General features: G+C 37.4%; 1 protein-coding gene across 1 annotated transcript in view; it reads right to left on the reverse strand.

The window, feature by feature from the left end:
- Positions 1-20,193, reverse strand: part of LOC117304446 — a 230,747-nt gene that overhangs the window by 55,193 nt on the left and 155,361 nt on the right. The window contains exons 174-176 of the mRNA XM_033788903.1: positions 19,798-20,033; positions 18,401-18,530; positions 11,421-11,504 (exon numbers count right to left, since the gene is read on the reverse strand). Of these exons, the coding sequence (XP_033644794.1) occupies positions 11,421-11,504; positions 18,401-18,530; positions 19,798-20,033 (450 nt within the window). The remainder of the gene's footprint in view (positions 1-11,420; positions 11,505-18,400; positions 18,531-19,797; positions 20,034-20,193) is intronic.

The raw sequence follows: 20,193 nt of genomic DNA on the forward strand, positions 1-20,193 counted from the left end.
TTCTAACCAATAACAGTGTGAGCTTGAAAGCATCTGACTTCCGTCAGAAGCTGAGAATAATCTGATAGAGGGAAACGACTCAAACCTTTGATATAGACGAGGAGTTTTGCCGTTGATGTTATTTTCCCTGCTGGATTGGAGACTATCACTTGATACTCTGCATTGTCACTTTCATTCACATCACAAATGACCAACATACTACTACTCTCATTCGTATAGATCAAACACCAGTCAGTCTTCACGACGTCCGTGCCGTTTTTCAACCACTGGACATCGGCACGAGGATGGCATGCGTACTGCGCGTCAAAACACACAATGTCCCCCTCGTCCACTTCAGTGTCGCGAAGCTCACGGGAGAATTTAGGCACCGCTTCCCAGATGGGCCCGTTGAGTTGGCTTTTCTTACGCGACGTCATCGATACTTCCACAGGCCCGCTGCGGTTACCCGTAATATACGTCCGTTTGGCTGGCGTTGTTGTTGTGTCGGGCACATCCCGGCCGTTTAGGCTACCATTGCGGTGCCGGACGGGGAACTGGTAGGGTATGACCGGAGAGCCAAGTCCAGCCATCGAAAGTCCAGCTGGACGTTGGTAAGGAGGGTTGGAGTTCTGAGTTCTCCCCGGCAACCCATTCTGTTGCTGCTTCCCGAGCTGTCTCATAACACTATCACTACTCACGGCTTGGTGTGATATTCTTGGTGAACTCATTTTTTTTGGTATAAAAGTAGGCACTTTGTATTTCGATTAATTACAGGCTATAAAAAAACCATTGCATTTCTCACACACGTACGGTAGAAAACACTCTTTCAAAAAATACTATTCTAAATATGAAATGTCCTTCATTCAATGCATCGAGGAGTTACGCAGACGGCCTCCTTCAACTAGACTGGTGCAGATGATCAAAATTCAGCCAGTCAAATCAATTTTCAATCTCCTAAATGGATCGCACACATTAAATCTTCACATGGCTGCCACACTCCAAACAAACATAGCTGTTCAAGAATACAGTTAAGAATCCACTGTAGTAATCCTGCTTGATCTGTTTACAGTGTAGACATCAATAGCAAATGGATTAACTAGACTTGGTGGATCAATAAGAGCTTTCTTAGAAGTCTTTACTCGTCAAATATAAGACCATAGGCAAACAAATTCCAAATATCCTTACATGCGAATTGACAACATCCCAGCAAATATCCTCTCGCTCAGGTTATGGTTTTATAACTCAACTCTGTATTGTACGTACGGCATCAATAAAAAGCTACCCGCAAATTGTCACAGCATGTGTGTATTATCATAAATACACATTCCTAATCGCAGTGTTTTTATACTTGTTATATGCAAATGAGAACACTTCCTGCTTGCCGGTGGTTGCTCCTGCTACCGTGGTTCCAGAGACGACCGACGTTGACAATTCCTTTCCTAGTTCTCCGTTTCTCCGACCCGCACAAGGATGTTGTTTCTCTACACCACACACAAAACTGAATTCCTGCTCTTCCATTCGGGGTTTTAACTCCCAGGTTTAAATGGCACCCACTATACAGTGGCTTGCATGTTGTACAATGAATGCCTATGCTTGATTGCACGTCCAATGTACAATCCCCACTCCATATCACAACAATACCCTTAGCTCTCTTTGCATTGACCCACCACCAGGGTCAGGATTCACTGTGTATAGAGGCCTATGATTGGACTGTACCATTCTGATTCACAGGTGTGTCGGTGCATTAACATATGTTGGGAAAGTTAAAGGGGCAGGTACGGCGGGTTTGTTCGGTTTACTGTAGCAGTCTTTGTTTGTTTGAATGATCTTCCCATCAAGGGAACTCAGCAAACTCACACAAAGGGATATAAACGCCAAGCTGGCAACAGCCAATCTCTCTCATACAAACATTGGTTTAACGTCTATGATTATGAATTACACATATATCAAGAAATTGTGATTCAGTAACTAGACGACAATACTTATTCTAGTCATTGTCAAATCAGCGGTTAGCTGGGGGATTTGAATCCACAACCTTGTGATTGCAAGTCTTGATGCACTAAATCATAACACTGTTTGTGTACATGTTGGACCGTAGTTAAAAGTAGCTCAGCACGACAAAAATATGCTTAGCAGAATAGGGTAATCATCCAAAATACAATTTCAACGCCTTCACATCTAAAATATAAACCCAAAGCGCTCAGTCATAACACTGTATGTGTAAGTGTTGGGCCTAAGTTAAAAGTTGCTGAGCACAACAGAATTATGCTTAGCAGAATTGGGTAACCGATTAAAATTCAATTTCACATGTACTATTTGCGACTGGTATCCTGCTCGTTTGAGCTTTCTGGGAATATGTTTAGCAGAATTGGGTATTTCTTTAATAATTAATTAATTTTTTAACCAAGTTCTAGACCAATTTATGTATACCTCACAACAATTTGTGTATATATACAAACATCTTTCTTAAACTGGTTTGTCTGTCACTATACAAATATTTCCTAATACAAAAAAACAGCCTTAAATATTTACATTCGGATTCAGCAGAACATGCCCTTTGAAGTGACACGTCCTTGATGGATTATTACAAGTGATTAATAATAATTAATCAATTATCTATTTATCACAAGCACAATAGATCATAGCTATGAAAAACACCATGGATTAGGATTATGCGTAAGAATTACTAATACTGTATAACACGTTTCTTTACAACAAATTTGTTGGTGTATTTGTGTTCTCAATGGTAATGGGGTGGGTCCAGAGTCATTGAGGGGGGTTGGTCTTCTTTTGCTACGGGAAGAGTGGTCTGCTTAGTCACACTTATCCAGTGTACCCTCCTCTAAACATCTAAAATCATGGAGACATTTGCCAAATGTGAAAATTCCTAAAAATTGGCTTGCAGGCCTGGGTTCCCCCATGATATTAAACTTTAAACCTCCAGATGTTACATTTAAGGAGGTTAGCAGACTCTGTGCATCACCGAAAATATAAAATACTGGGTGGGACGAATTACGGACTATTTCTTTCTCCCTTTGGTGATAGTTTTACTTCTTACAAGACAGTTTGAATGCTCAAGGAGGTTTTGAGAAAATCCTGAAACCAGGAAAATCTTGAAGGAATCACTTGCCTGCTTTTATATAAACTAATCAGGATACATTTAAAAAAAAAAAAAAAATACAAACGCAAACAAATCCTCGTTTACAGATACATGGGCTTTGGTGTTTTTCTGTTATTTTTTCAAGCTTTTGTTTGATAGATCTTTGCCAACATTTTGGTTGAATACAAATTGACACAAATCACAGCTTTAACATTCGGTTGATGCTTGACCTTATATTGAAGGAAAAAGCGTGTTATCTTCCAACGAGTCCTAACCAAAGGTTAAACAGGTATCTGAGATATAAATTGCTCACCTCTTTCAGATTTGTTTGTATGTTTCTCAGAAATTTGTAGAGTTTATGCAACTGACCCCAACAACAGAATTACAAAAGCAAAAACAAATCCTTTTTTTGCAATGGCTTTGGTGTTTTTTCAGGTTTTTTTTCCTTCAGTTTTTCCATTTTTTATTTACTAGATCTTTCCCAATCTGTCCATATCAGATCCTGATAAACCAAAAAAGTAGTCCCCCTGCCAATTTCTACCTTCCGCCCAGGTAGTAGTTAAAAAGCAGAACAGTACTTTTCAGAGCTGAGAAGTCTCTTGAATTCCAAAAAGCTACTCCACAGCAATAGAACATAAAGCAAGACAAGTTCTCTTAAGAAAATAGTCTAGTTGCCAATCAGATATACACATGGTGTTACCGCAAACCAATATATTTACTACATAGTTTCCTATCCCAATGTGGCATCCGTAGCTTCCGATAAACATAAACAGCAGGTGACAGAACCTAGTGTTTCCTTCCTAAAGAGACAAGGACAAATAACCTTCCCATTCATGGAAGCGTTGCCTTCAAATGAACAACAAAACCCACAAAGGGCCCTTAAAGGCACTGGACACTCTTAGATCGTTATTAAAAAATAGTTGTTAGTATAAAGAGGTACTTGGTATTATTGTTTTTCGCTTCTTGAACTATTTCCCTTGTGTAGAGAATGCCAGGTCAGCTTAAGACCAGAGGGGGTACAGTAATATTTGTGCACTCCCCAGTTTCTATGATTGCTAAAGGCAACAACAACAAAAGTCTCGTCGTATAGAGTTGTTTATAAGTTCAAGACAAAGTCTTCATTATTTTATTCCCTTATTGATAGAGTATTATCACCTAAATTTTTGCTGAATGTCAATATTTCTGACAAACTCAAAAGTGCATTAACTGTAAAAACACACAGCTTTAAGTGATGGACACAAAAGAAATCTTCATTCTTTACCACAGTAAGATTTATTAAATGCTACCAGGACAAAATGCCTTGATAGATTATTGATAGATCAAAAACCTATTAACAAAAAATTATGCTAAAAAATATCTCAGTTGGACTCAACGATTATATTTTGGACAGTTGCAGCTTTCTACAAAAACATCTCTTTATTCTTGACCATATACAGCACATTTAATTATCAGAAGTGAAGATAAATCAGTCGTGCAGTCTTTAGAATAACAACCAAGGAGAGACACGAGGTGTCAGTATAAACTAATTGCCTTCACAACATGAATAACTTGACCTAATAACTTGCTGTGGGAGTCAAGTACAGATAGGGAGATGGTTCTGTGTGAAGATGCACTGTGTAGGTAATTGCATGCATCTCTTTATTGCTTCTTAAGATTACTTGGCTTTCCATTTTAAGATTCTATCCATCCATCATCTTAAAGGCAGAACAGTTTTATCTTCATTGAAGTTGAATAGATGTTAATTTTGCATCGGGGATAATGAATATATTTTTGATATATTTAATGTGTACAAAGCTCTGCTGACTCAGTACTCCCCCCCCCCCCCCCCCCCGAGTTCTGTGGAAAAAAATGGGTTTAGCAGATGAGTTGCTTATACATTACTGTTATAGCATTGGAAATGTGAAAACATTTATTGGAACTTTTTACAAACAAAAATTATTTTCTTGTATTATTACAGCCCAATAATTGTTCTATCTATGTAAGATGTTCCCAACTATGTGGGACAATGAGGGATATATTTTTGTTTATTTATTTATTTATTACACACCCAACACAGCACCATTTAGCCCCAACAACAGGATGGATAGGAATCAAGAAAAATTGTTCAGATTCAGATGTGGGAGGAAAAACCTCAATGGGGGGAAAACCCACGCAATCAGGTAGAGACTGAAAACCCAATCCACATGATAAATGTCAACAAATCCACCAAGTTTAACCATTGATTTGATCCGGATCCTATTCATAGACATGATGATAACCATGTGGTTAAAGAGGCAGGAAACAGAAAACTGATATCCACAAGAAGATAGGAAATCCTTCAATTAAGTATCAACAAACAGACTGTAAACAAGTAAACAAGTAATACAAAAAGCTTGTCTATTAATTTGTTTTCATTCTATTGAGAGACGAGATGATAAACCATGTTGTAGACTCGACAGGAAGATCTGTGGGAAATACTTAAATTAAGTACCAACAAACAAACGGTAAACAAGTAAACAAGTCATTAACAAAACAATTTGTCAATCCATTAATTTGTTCCAGATTCTATTTATAGACAAGATGACAAACCATGTGGTTGAAGAGACAGGAAGATTGGTGGGAAAAACTACAAGGTATCGACAACAAACAGTAAACAAGTCATTAACAAAAACATTTGTCAATCCATTAATTTGTTGCAGATTCTATTTATAGACAAGATGATGAACCATGTGGTTGAAGCGACAGGAAGATTGCTGGTGGGACATACTACAAGGTTAGGGTTACAAACAAACAGTCAACAAGTAAACAAGTTATGGTCGTCATGTAAACAAGTAAACATGTAAACAAGTTATTGTCATCATGTGTTACAACTGATAAGGAATGGATTCTGTCAAAGCAGTGATCAAAAGTTGTCTTTTCCTAGTCAAAAACAACACCCTTTATGTACATAGAGCAATGTTTCCCAAAACAGACCTGTATGCTTCGTTTTTTAATTAAGAAAAAGCAAGGGCATCAGGGCACCAAGGCATTTTCTCCTTGGTAAACGGCACCCTATGAGGAAATTGTACATTACTACTGGAGCATTTCGAGGGCACCAAGGCAATGACCAGGGAGCATGGAGGCCATCGCCTTTGTTGAAGTACCAGGCCTGGCCTGCACCAATATTCACTATCCACTTCAGGGAAAAACATGTACTCCATATTGTCAAGAGAGGGCACTCTTCACTTTACAAGGTGAACCCAAATATTACAATCATTGCATGCATAGTGAGTCACACACAGGCTAGCATAAAGTGCCTAATTTCATACAGCTACTTAGGCACAAAAAGAGTAAGCATAACAAAATGACGTTTACCATAATAAGATTACCAGCCAAATGTCTCAAGTACAATTTGTGACTGGTATTCTGCTCATTTCTGCTTAGCAGAAAATTGTTATGCTGACGTATTACACAAACCCCCTTTTTTTAATCTTTAAAAAAGATTTTTCAGACAATTTAATTTTAGTTTTTCTGATTATTTTAAGTGCCCAAAAATCAGCGATCAGACTGAAGTAGAGAGAATATCGTGCTTGTATAAGCTAGACCCAGTACAAATTGATTAATAATAATATGTAATATCGAAGTCTTATATAGCGCACGTATCTACCAAACAAGGTAGGCCTACTCATCAAGGCACTGAGTATACAAACTTTGATAGCAAGCCTGAAGATTGATAATAGCAAGACCATACATGGTTTGAACTTAATATCCGGCCAGTAGACTAGAATGGCAACAGGGTGTCTTAAGGTGTTCTTCTAAACGCTACAAAGCTTCAAGGGTATTGAATCACTTCATTGATAATGATTAACTTCTTTCATTACATATCACTAGTACTACTGCTGTCTAAATAACTATTAGCATAAAACCTTTCTTGGTAACGAGTAATGGGGAGAGATTGATAGTATAAAACATTGTGAGAAATGACTTCCCTCTGAAGCAATGTAGCTTTTGAGAAAGAAGTAATTTTTAACGAATTTGATTTCGAGACCTCAGATTTTGAATTTGAGGTCTCGAAATCAAGCATCTGAAAGCACACAACTTCGTGTGACAAGGGTGTTTTTTCTTTCATTTTTATCTCGCAACTTCGACGACCAATTGAGCTCAAATTTTCACACCCTTTTTATTTTTATCCATACATGTATGTTGAGATTCACCAAGTGAGAAGACTTGTCTTTGACAATTACCAATAGTGTCCAGTGTCTTTAAAAGCATATTCGTCAAGATGACTTTGTTCTGATTTTTTCCAAGGGAGAAAAATCTCCCATTAAAAATACACTGCATGTCTAAATGGTATCCTCTCAACATACTTGATGGCATGTTTATCCAGTCAGGTTTTGTAGTATCAAGTTACATGTCGGAGACACAGGTTGTGCTCTTTTGTACAAACATGGACGCATGGTTTTAGTGGGACCCAATAGCTTCAGATCCATGGAGAAATGTTAAGGGGGGATGCTTCACCAATTACTCCAAGCATTATTCAAAATAAGATCAAACATTCAATGCCCAATTTCATGAAGCCTTCAATCACAAACTTGCTAATAAGCACAGACAAATATTGCTTAGCAGAAACTGGTTACCGGCCAAAAGTCCATACAGTGTTTATTGTTGTGACTGTGCCCAACAATTTTTTTGCTTAGCATAGAAATTTGCTAAGCACTATTTTCTGCTTGAAATCTTTATGAAATCGAAAAACTGCTTATACCCACCAAAAGGACCTCAGTATAAATGCAAAACATAGTTAGTGGCCCGACATTTCGACCCTTCTATAGCGGAGTCTTTCTCGAAGGCTAAATGACAACACATCACAACACACATGAACAGGTATACAACTGCAATATTAGCAGGAATCATTTTGGGAAGTTGATGTACCAAGTGGATCAAATTTTTGTTTTTAGCCTCGAGAGCATTCCATAAGTTATAAAATATGCTATGTATGGGAGTCAGTTACAGCACTGAGCATGGATGTAGAATTACATGGTCACAAGTACCAATGAGTACATTGTCTATATGCCCTACCCCCCCCCCCCCCCACCCCTCCGACACCAAAATGTAAATTCCAACGTATCAAAGCATGCATTCACATCAAGGATAACGGGATAGGTGAAAACATTTCATGTTTCGTGCCAAAAGCAAAATGAAAGGAAATTATCCAATTTGAGCGACAGTAGATCAATTGGTAAAGAAAGTTTTGGGTTGCGTGTTGACATGCAGGGTGCAATGAAGGTCAGAAGTATAGAAAGATAAATTATTCAACTGGAATGTGGGAAAGTGGAGTACCAAGTTAAAGACAAAGCACATTGGTGGTGTCTTTTTTTTAAATAAAAAACTGTTTATTCATTTGGAAAGATAAGTGATTATAAAGTTTATATCAGAACAGAGAAATATTCACCGAAATACTGTAAAATCAAGGAAATGGCATTTAGGGACTAAATTCAATTGCCCTAATACAAAATAAAAAGCCAGAAACAAATCGTAAATCCGTGTACATGCTACAATATGTTTTCGTCTCACTGAGATAAAACATTTTTGTGAAATGACAAGTTACTCATTTCTCAAAACCTACAGCACCTCAGCAAGTAGTTTTTTAAGGGAAGCTATCTACCATCATTACCTTTAAACTGTTTAAGTTTAAAGTAAGTCTGTGGACATTTGTGTTTTGTGTTGACAACAAGAATACCCAAGCCCTTTAAACCACTGAGGTACTATATCTTTAAGTGCAATGAACTTGACTGATATGAGGAATCTGTAAGTTTCACATCAGGATTATATTACTGACATTTCAACCCAGTTAAGTAGAAACAAAAAAGTCTCGACTAGTCACCATTTGTCCATACAGAGAGAACTCAAATATACGCAGGGCCCCAGCAGTTTTTTTGGGGAATATTATGAGAAAAGAATTGTAAAAAATGAGTAATTGAATATAGAAATAAATAATTTTGCGATTAGAATAATTCATGCAAAGACAAATTTCCATTTCAACCAGCAAAGGAAGCCAAAGCAAATCAACAGCACCACAACAAAGACATTGACACAAAAGGTATATCCATAGAATTGGGTTTGACTGCATGGAGTCTTGACTCATTTATCACATTCTGTGAGTCGCACACAGGGTTAAGTACTAATTCTTGGATTGGTGTACTGGACGTTGAAGTTACAGAAACATTTCTGTGGCAAATTTTTTCATTCAATAGTAGTAAATTAAAACTAGAATCAGCCGTGATTAAGGACACAAGTGTGGGACTTGAACCCACACCCTGAAGATTGGAAACACCAGAGCTAGAGTTCGGTGCTCTAATCCACTCGGCCACGACACGCCACGTTTTAGTCAGAAAGCATTCAATATAGTTTCTTGGATTGGTGTATGACTGAAAATATTTCTGGGTCAAACAGATGATTTTAGTCACAGGTGGTTCTCATTGTTTTGGACCCCAATGGATTAAATGACTCATAAATCCCTCATTGGAATGCTACAAGCTTAAGAATGAACAAAACAGTTTCATTGAAAATAATTGTCATTGAGACAACACGAAATACAAAGCTTGCAGTTTGGTTAAAATTTAACTATGGATGAGTTTGGTTATACCTGGGTTAAATTTCATCGAGCTGTTTAACAGGAGATTTTGTGCTTACTTTGCAATTTCCATTTCATGGCACTGCTAACCATAAGCACACAAAAAGGTATGATAACCTCTCGGTGCTTACTGTATGAATAAATGAATGGCGTATACAATACAAGTCAATGGTGAACATGCGAGAGGTACGCCTATTTTTCTTGCTAACCTGTGAAATTTGCTTATGCTTTAAGCAAATTTTTCTGCTGCAGTTAGCATGAAAATTTGCTTACCGTAAGCAGTGCTGTGAAATTAGGCCAAGGAGACACCATATTTGAAAATGTTTGTATTGTAGACATGTGATTAATGCATGGGTTATTGATTTCCAAATAATGTCGCACTGCCTATACTCCCATGCTAGTATAGTCAGGTGGCTTTATAACTGTGCTTTAATGGAATATGCCATATACTGGCCTCTCCGTTTTAAGAGCATTCAACTTTGACCTTCACTGGTTTTGACTTTGGTTTGATGCATGGGTACCAGCATAAACGAACCAATGAAATTCATTCACATTAGAAGCATGTACATCCAAGAAAGGTTAGAGACAGGGGGCCAGTCTTTATTGCTGTTATGTCAAGTTACAGTTGATCAGTCTTGAGGAACAACCTCCTACAGCTTCTAAATAACCTTTCCTCTGCAGAAATGCTTAGCAATTAAAGGCAATTCAAGACAAACTGCTTTGATAACCATCCTGCATGCAGATAAAGAGTGGTATTTTGCTAAGCATACAAACTTTACTTAGCAAAATTAAGCCTGGTCTCAATATTGTTCATGGGCTCTTAAATCATCTTAGGACAAATTTTCAGTATCACTATAGTGATTTGCATTGGGACATCACACTTTACTTAACAAGCAATTTGCAGTTAAGATCAATCTAAGCCCTTTGAGAAATCAGCCCTGACCTTTTCTTTTTGTCTAAGTTGCAAAACCGTTAAATTGCCAGATCATTACAATTTTAAGTTGATGTTAATGGGAGGGACCTCTTTTTGTGTACCATTGTTTTCATATTTGTCATCCATCTATTTTAATTATATTTATTAATACATTTATGTATGCCAGCATGTCGAGGCAATTTTGTCCATGACCCATTTGTGCATAACGGCGTCAACTGGCCGCTAATAAGTCTGCGAATTGACTATTACAATAATTTATCTCATAATAATTACAGCACTGTGTTGTGGGTTTCTTAATGTATAATTAACTGACGTTAACATCATGTTTGCATTTGCCTGTACATTTTTGCCTGATCAGCAGATATGGTTTGTATTTAACAATATTGAACGATAAAGAGCGCTGTTTGGTAAACTTCCAGATCACCAGCACCACTTCTTGCTAACGTCACCGTGGCTTTAAGAAATTCCCTCTATCGGTGGAATAGTCGTGACGTGTGTAGCGTTGAGCGTATGTCCACAAATATTATATAGGATCAATGGTTTTTCCATAGAGGTTTTTTCCGACTCAAGAAAAACATCTTTCACCAAGACTACAGAAACCCTAGCAGACCAACTAATGAAGTAAATGAAGTACAGTGTACCCTAAAGAATCAATCGGTGCCACAACATATGGATATACTTTCTGCCAAAAGAGCTCAGGGATAAGGAAGCAGGATATACAAACATTTGAAAGGAAATAAAACAAAAAAAACGGGCGAAACAATCAAACAAACTCAGAGCAGACTTGAGACAAGACACAAGCGTTTTTTGATCATCACCTTCTGGTGCTTCTCCCGCCTCCTCTTTCTTCAATTCTTTCTTGGCCGCGCGACGTGAGCAGCAATGTCCCATCGTTCCGGAAGCTTTTCCATTTTTACAAGAAAAATAATTGCGGCCATAAGAAAAGCAATTTTTTTACAGTTAAGCCAACGTAAAGGCTTTTTAGTAAATGAATAAAACATAAAAGCATGGTTTTGTTTTGGAAGAGGATGGCTTTGGCAAACAACATTTATGTGTAGTTTAAGTAACAAAAATCAAATAAATATTTATATTTTCACAGAAAAGTTTGAATGCAATAACTATTTTCATGATTAACTAAGATGCTAAGTTGCTTTTATATGATCTCAAAACTATTCATGTTTAATTATGGGGCCGTTATTGCTGAAGTGCAAGCTTCAGGCATGTCAGGTTTCCAAACTGTTCATCCTTTCGAATGTGTTCTTTCTCTGTGACATTTGATACATGTACATCTTGTGTCTAAGATCAATGCACATAGTGGACAATATTTTGAATTTTTTTCTAGTGGAAAACTGTGCTGGGCGGCACAATGTATTTCGCTCAAAGTAGTGGGCAAAAATTGTGAGGCCTGGGCACGCCCGCCCAGCACCGCCCACGAAACTACTTATATACTATCCATTGTGATGCATAAATTGAATAGCGCATATATTGAATTACTACTATTAAATAACATTGAGTGGAATCATAACACATAAACCACATACCTCATAAAGCATCTGTAATAACGGACACTCAGCGGACACGTACAAGCAACCCCAACAACCACTCAACCTCAGGTAAAGTACAAGGAATGCCGACAAGACTCTACATGTACATGTATATACTCACTACACTAAAACACTCTATGCCGAGAGCACATGGTGTGGTTTGAAAACAACACATTCAAACCGTTTTCCATGAGTGCAGTGGTATAACAATTGAAACAAACGCAATCAATATAGAATGCAGAACGTGTCTGGGATGTTGTGGGTTGCTGGCAACCATGGTATAACACCGGTCCGTGAATTGATTTGGGTCAATGGGATTCAACTGAATCATAGCCCCGGAGAAGGGTTGGGCCCTGGGCTTAGTTCATTCTGAAATTGTATACAGTTGTAACAATCAAATGACTCTCCTTCATGTTTTGTGATAGTATTTTTTTCTTGTAGCTTTTCAGAATCAATCCCCTCTACAAATTGAACAACAAAATTCTAAGGGGGTATAAATGTTAAGTGCTGGTAAAATATATTGTGATTTTTTTCATTTTGTGAAAGTATTTTTTTCTTGTAGCTTTTCAGAATCAATGCCTTCACTGAATACTCTACAAATTGAATTACAAAATTCTTAAGGGGTACAAATGTTAAGTGCTGGTAAAATATATTGTGATTTTTTTTCATTTTGTGAGGGTTTTTTTCTGTAGCTTTTCAGAATGCGTCAATTCCTTCGCTGAATACTCTACAAATCGAATATCTTTTGTAAAGGGGTATAATTTTTTTGTGAGTTTTTTAAAATCTTAACCAGTCACAAAATGCATTATCTTTTGATAAATGTGCCTGAATCGACTATAATTTCAGTTGTACACTATTTTATCGAAACAGTGCATACCTTTTTCAGTGGAATTTTGTAATCATCATGAAAAATAGTACATTGCAATGATTGTCAGCCATCTCAAACAGTTCACAAAAGCAACCAGCCGTCGATTTCACAAAGAGTTAGGACTCGTCTTATCTCGAGTAATGACGAGTAACTCGTCCTAACTTAGGATTAATCTGAAGGTCTGCATGCTACAGTGCAGGGTTGGGACTCGTCCTAAGTCCTAAGATTAGTCTTAAGTTAGGAAGAGTTTTGTGAAATCGACGGCAGGTATGTTATGTTTCCTATCAAAGCCTAACTATAACTATAGCCCATAAGATTTTGTGCATGTGTGATAAAACATTTGATCACATAAATAGTAGGTGATGAAACAATTATGGTAGCTCAGTTGAAACAAAATTGAAAAAAATCCTTGTTTGAAAAACAATACAGCACAAGAAAACAACGACAAAAACAAAAACAACAACAACAGTCAACAACAACAACAACAAAAACAATTCAAGAACAACAAACTTACAAAAACTTGTTGCATTTACTGTCTGTGAATGCACCTCCGATATTCAGCCAACAATTTTTCAAAGCATAAAGTCATTTATCTCTGCAGTGACAAGTGACCTTTATTTTCCAGTTCATTGTACTTTAAAATGTTAACTATACTATTTCCAATTAGTAATTAACAAAGCATCTGCAAAATAGGCTCAGTCATAAAAAATAGACAATGTCCTGCACTTTGGCTTTTGTCACCATGGAAACAACCTTGTGGTTGATTACTAATAATGGGTTAGATTCATAGCTAGATTGAAATTCAGCTAAGCCAAGACAAATCCTGCTAAGCAGGTACAGGTTACCAGCCAAAATGCAATGTGATGTAGCTGATATATGGCTGGTTCCCTGTTCATGAACTTACTAAGCATTTTTCTGCTGACCATTTTGATTAATATATAAACCCACGGGACCGTCTCGACATGACATGTATTCCATTTTCAGCTGACCATTTAAGTGGGACCATAACGACCTAAAGTCTCTTCCTTTGTTTTGTAATTAACTAATTAACTAATCATCCCATCAGATTAAATTATTCACAAATCCAACAACCATATTGCACTTAAGCTAAATGGCCTCTATGATGTGAGGTCATGAATTTTTTTTGGAAATTAATCAAGGTAAAAACCATCCAACCTTGAAAGGTCATTAATTGTTGCTTATAAAATAGAAAAGGACAAATGTATGCCTATAAATAATAATAATAAATCTTATAAAGCGCTGGTATCCGGAAACTATTCACTGCGCTAAAATATGACAAAGGGAAAAATTAATGGTAGGCTTGACTGAAGAGGTAAGTTTTGAGATTGGATTTGAATGAAGAAATGTCAGGTTGTGATCTAAGGGTGAGAGGCAAGTCGTTCCACAGGCGGGGGGGCTGCAACCGAGAAATGTAGAAAAGCTTTCAGTAAATCCACTGCCTGACAATGTTTTTTATTTTGCCAACATTTTATTTTCATTTATTTGTTTGTTTTTTTGATGTTTTCAGTTTGGCTTTTCTTTTTTGGTCCATTAATAAAATTCTCCTCTACATTTTCTTTGTTTACATTTGGTCAGAAACATAAATTTTGGTGGACAGAATTTTAAGATCTATACGGTACTGACTTGACAAGTGGGGATTATATGCAAATTAAAAACACAAAAACTATTCTTGATACCTCATTTGACAACTGAGTCATTCAACTGTCATAGAGATTTCTGTAAAACATGTGTACTTAAAAAACTTCACATTACAGGAATATGAAGATGAAACTCTCCAACTAGCTTCGTAGTGTCTGTTTTAAAGACTTTTTAAAACATTTTTGTTTTCATGAAACAGGTACAGGAACTGGAATATAAAGCGGAAATTTGGTTTTGACGTGTCTGTTTTCTACACACCTGTATGATAACCAAAGACACAAAAGGATAAACCTTGACAGCAAACCATAATAATCAAACCAAAAATCCCAAGCTTTCCCCATGACTACAAACGGAAGCCACCTTTGAATCATACCTCCACTCAGATAAGTGGAAACTCATGAGTCACTTCAATTCCTACTCTACATGATTTGACCTTTGTTGACCTTCATAGCATGGCACAAGGTTTCAATCTCTGCATGATTTAACTTAAAAAATCTGACACTATAGAATCAACACATAGATTACTTACACACAGACAACTAAACACACAAACAGATAAATGAACACCCCTACATGAGTGAGAACAAATTGGATTTGAATCAAGCGTGACAATCCCTTTAGCTAGATAAAAACCCACCGGAGGCGTTATTCCATCAAAAGACGCTTAGTGTAGTCCCACGACCGTGAACATCATCAAAGGCGTCCCAGATGACCAAACACGCAGCTCCCGTATTACAAGTGTTATAATGCCACACGCACATACACAACATCAAATTAGCATAACATGAAATAGGTGCACCTCGCCGCACGCACGTGTCATAGCGACTTATCAGTTTATAGGGAGTAAAACATCTAACACACACATGGTTATAATTCACAGCTATGGTCTACACTATACGGCAGTACGTAGAAGATTGAAACACAAGTCTATAACATGTAATGCATTGTACACAAGATCCCTATACACCTGTCAGGGACAATTTCTATACATCGGTGACCTCATCAGCTGCTGTGCATATTCACATACCGCACGGGATACCGGGAAATCACACCACACCCCTCCTTTCAACAATGGACTCCTCCAACCACAGGCTAAGTATCACCACTCTTTGATTATCATTATGCAAATGAGTAAATTTGCATATGAATACAAACCATGACACATGGAATCTGTGTAGGTGCAGTATTGTGCTATGGATATATTTAGTCTTGTTTTTGATGAACAGCTGGGGAAATTCCCATCCTACGTGTTTTAAATTGGGTTGAGAGGGTCAGGGTTTATCTTGAATGGACAACATCAGCTTTAATGAGGGCAGTTGTAACACTTCACTGTCTCAAAATCTGTGAATCAAATTTGAAGAGCTGCTGACATTTGCATTTTGCAATCAGTGAGATTTGTTTACAACAATCAGGGGAGATATTTAGTGAGTCAGTATGAAATAAATGTTACCTTTTGTTGACGGGTAGATATAAATAAAAAAAAATAATAAAATAAAAATACATTAAGCATAAGGGACAACAATTCCATAATCAGGGTGAATTTTTTTTTTCATCAGGACCTGTTTTTTTTTTTGTTTTTTTAAGGGAAATTTTAACTATTGTAATGCAATACTTCTGATTTCAATGCTATTAAATTTATTTTTCCAAACACACCATCCTTATATGTTAGAAACTGGTTTTGCTTTTGCATATTCATCCAGATGTACTGATTAATTTGTTTATGCTAATTAGCTTGTAATTAAAATGGCACCTTCGTACGTTGATTATTTGGAATATTGATTGTACAAACAATGACCCACTCCCAGCTGTTTGTAAAGACACAGGGCATGGTGCCCCAGACAGAAAGCAAATGTTCATGAGCTACATGGAACGCCCCATAGACACAATAAGCTTTTTTAATAAGTCTACATTTTCAACCAGAACTTGTACAACAGGTACCAATTTCATAGAGTTGCTTAAGCAGAAAATATTGCTTAACAATTGTCTGCTAAGCAAAAATGAGCAGGCTACCAGTCACAAATCGTAGATGCAACATGGTAGTTTACATGGTTACATTATTCTGGTAAGCATAATTTTGTTGTGCTTAGCTACTTTTTGTGCTCAAGCAACTCTATGAAATTGGGTCCAGCATAGAGTGGACAGTTCTTTAAAGAACTGACTGAGAAGTCTTCCCAATTCCACAAATCTACTCTGTGGTAGAAGAAAAGTCTCCTGAATTCGGAAAAATCTGAATTGTTTTTTTATGATTCCCTCTTTTTATGAAATAGTAGGCAACTGGAGCAAGCTGTAGTCAAAGAATGAGACCAATCAAGAAGTTCCCTCGATCCACAAAAGCTGAAGTAGTAGTACCAGCCGATTTTCAACCTTTTGCCCAGGTAGCACTTAATGCGCACATATCCACCCCACTGGGTGTTCAAGGCGCAGTTAAAAGTAGGACAGCTCTTTTCAAAACTGAGAAGTCGCCCAAATTCTACTCCGCGATAGAAGAATATAAAGCAAGAAAAATTCTCAAATTCTCAAAATAATCTACCCAGCAAGTAGATACACACATTGTGTTACCGCATACCAAAGCGTCATTTAAAAAAAGACAAATTGATTCTTACTAATGAAAGGAACTTAACAACTTTTTCCAAATTTGCAAACATTAATTTCAGTACACAGCGAAGTAACAAAATCATGTTTTTTTCTGAATACAGCAAAGCAATGATTTACTTGAATTTTTTGTTCTTTCTTGATTTGAGTTAATTATTCAAGAAGAAAAATTTAAAAACAAAATTCGCAAAACATAGTTAATGGCTTGACGTTTCGACCCTAGCAGAGTCTTTCTCGAAGGCTAACTGATGACACAACATACATGAACTGATAACTAAGTGTAATCTAAGCAGTGAAGTGGAAATACATGAATAGAGAGAGCGACATTCAAAAAGCAAGCAGAAAAAAGCAAGAGGTAAACATTTCTTTTTTGGGTAAAGAAAAGGAGGCACAATTCAAATGAATATTTATATTAGTAAGAGAGTGGAAGATGGTGGTAGGAAATCTGCAGAGATGTCTTCGTATATTGGCTGAATTCATTGAAACCATTCCACTTCTTGAAGATTGCAAATCACGTCTAGGTGCCAACTTTCCAAACAAAGTGACTTCTATTACTTACTAAAGTTTGGACCATTTTATCAAAATCAATAAAAGTTTTACTGGGTCTGTATTTGTAGAATTTGTTCTACAGGGTGGAAATAAGATGTTCTGATGAGTTTCTCAGGAGACGTCTTATCCTTCTGTTCATCCTGCGGTAGATCTTCATTCGTTGCAATCATCTTTCCAATCAACATCTCGATATAACAATTTACTAAAAACACCAAAACCATGTTCCCATTGAAACTTTTTTTTTAAGTACCGCTACTTTTCTGTAAAATGACAAAATTTAATCCAATGGGGACGCAAGGTAAACTGACCTCCCTGTCAACTTACCGCGACCGCGATATAAAACTAACAGGCCAAAACAGGTCGTGGAAGACATCTGCGTGGACATTTGTACATGTAACTTAACAGGGCTGCGTAAAAGTCCAATAAGAACAGCTCCCTGCTGTAAACCAACCGCGACTACGCTGTAAAACGCCTCAGAATACAAGTCCAGGTGTGAACGCACAGTAGAACTTTCCACGCGGCCACAAAAGAAAAATTCCAATGGGAACACGGCCCTAAGAAATCAAAATAGCAAAGTATGGCTTACCCAGTGATGACATCTGGCTGAGAATGTTGTCCGCTCCTTGTTGGTGCGTCTTGTTGACTGTCAGATCATCGGCAAGGGCTCGGATGGTTGAGACGTTGGAAGCGTGATCATCGATATCACTGACAAACACCTGATGGGAGAATCAACAACAAATCAAAATCAGATGAATCAATCAGAATATATCGGAATGTGATAACGTAAAAATACTGGTAATCTGAAAATGTTTCCACTTGGGAGTATTGTTAAAATCCCAGGGTATCATTATTCAACCCCCGAATCATTTTAGAGCATTAACAACAGGTTCTCTGTTGAAATACCGGCTCTATAACTAGATGGCAATGTTTTTTCATCAAGATACTTGTAGTATGAGAGCAAAAGCGGGTTCCAAGCGTGCACTAGCAATAATCCATACTGATATTTATCCAACAAAATAGGGGTCCGACTATTTTTCCCTCTCAGCCTCAGTTTGGTTATAGACATTTCTTTTGCAACGCAACACCCCAAGTTTGTTGCCCCCCAGGTTGGAAAACTATGGGAAGCCATAAATGAAAGCAAAAACAGATCACTACTGTTTATAACAATGTCGCACAAATATTCAAAAATTGTGTTTGATTTGTTTGAAACAAAGCAACTAACCATGGGATATATTTTTTGTTAACTGAAAGTTTGCAGAAATGTTGAATTTGGAGACAACATCTGTTAACACGAATCAGATGAATCAATCAGAATATATCGGAATGTGATAACGTAAAAATACTGGTAATCTGAAAATGTTTCCACTTGGGAGTATTGTTAAAATCCCAGGGTATCATTATTCAACCCCCGAATCATTTTAGAGCATTAACAACAGGTTCTCTGTTGAAATACCGGCTCTATAACTAGATGGCAATGTTTTTTCATCAAGATACTTGTAGTATGAGAGCAAAAGCGGGTTCCAAGCGTGCACTAGCAATAATCCATACTGATATTTATCCAACAAAATAGGGGTCCGACTATTTTTCCCTCTCAGCCTCAGTTTGGTTATAGACATTTCTTTTGCAACGCAACACCCCAAGTTTGTTGCCCCCCAGGTTGGAAAACTATGGGAAGCCATAAATGAAAGCAAAAACAGATCACTACTGTTTATAACAATGTCGCACAAATATTCAAAAATTGTGTTTGATTTGTTTGAAACAAAGCAACTAACCATGGGATATATTTTTTGTTAACTGAAAGTTTGCAGAAATGTTGAATTTGGAGACAACATCTGTTAACACGATTGAATGTTTTACTAGCATTCGGCCATCCATGCCAACCATCTCGGGTTTTTCAACAATGGAAAGGTCTATATTGGCTTAAATGGTAGAAACACAATGTGGCTTCATCAATGAACTTTGACACTTTGATCTTTGACTTACCAGGTGTTCTTGAAGTTTCCTTCTTGCCTCCTTAGCGGTCGGTCCAGGGATTACCTCTTCCTTCAACTGAGCCTCGGCCTTGTCCAACCAGCTCAAGAAGATTGTCACCTCATCCCGGTAGGTCTGGGCCTTCTCCAAGGCTCCGTCCAGGTCATACTTACGCTCAGCGAGTTTGTCACCGAGGTAGGAGTAGCGTTCGTTGATGTCGGCCATCTGGCGCTGGACTTCACTCATACCTGAAGACAAGAAGTCAAAATTTAGGATTTTTGTATGAGACCTATTCCTTTAAAGCACAATGTAATGGTTTACAAGGTGCGGTGGTGCACTATGCTGCCGGTCAAACCAGGAACACCAGGGCATACCCCTTCGTGGAAGTGTCGTGGCCGAGCGGTTAAG

This window comes from Asterias rubens, chromosome 21 (genome assembly GCF_902459465.1).
Source record: "Asterias rubens chromosome 21, eAstRub1.3, whole genome shotgun sequence".
NCBI classification, from domain to species: Eukaryota; Metazoa; Echinodermata; class Asteroidea; order Forcipulatida; family Asteriidae; genus Asterias; species Asterias rubens.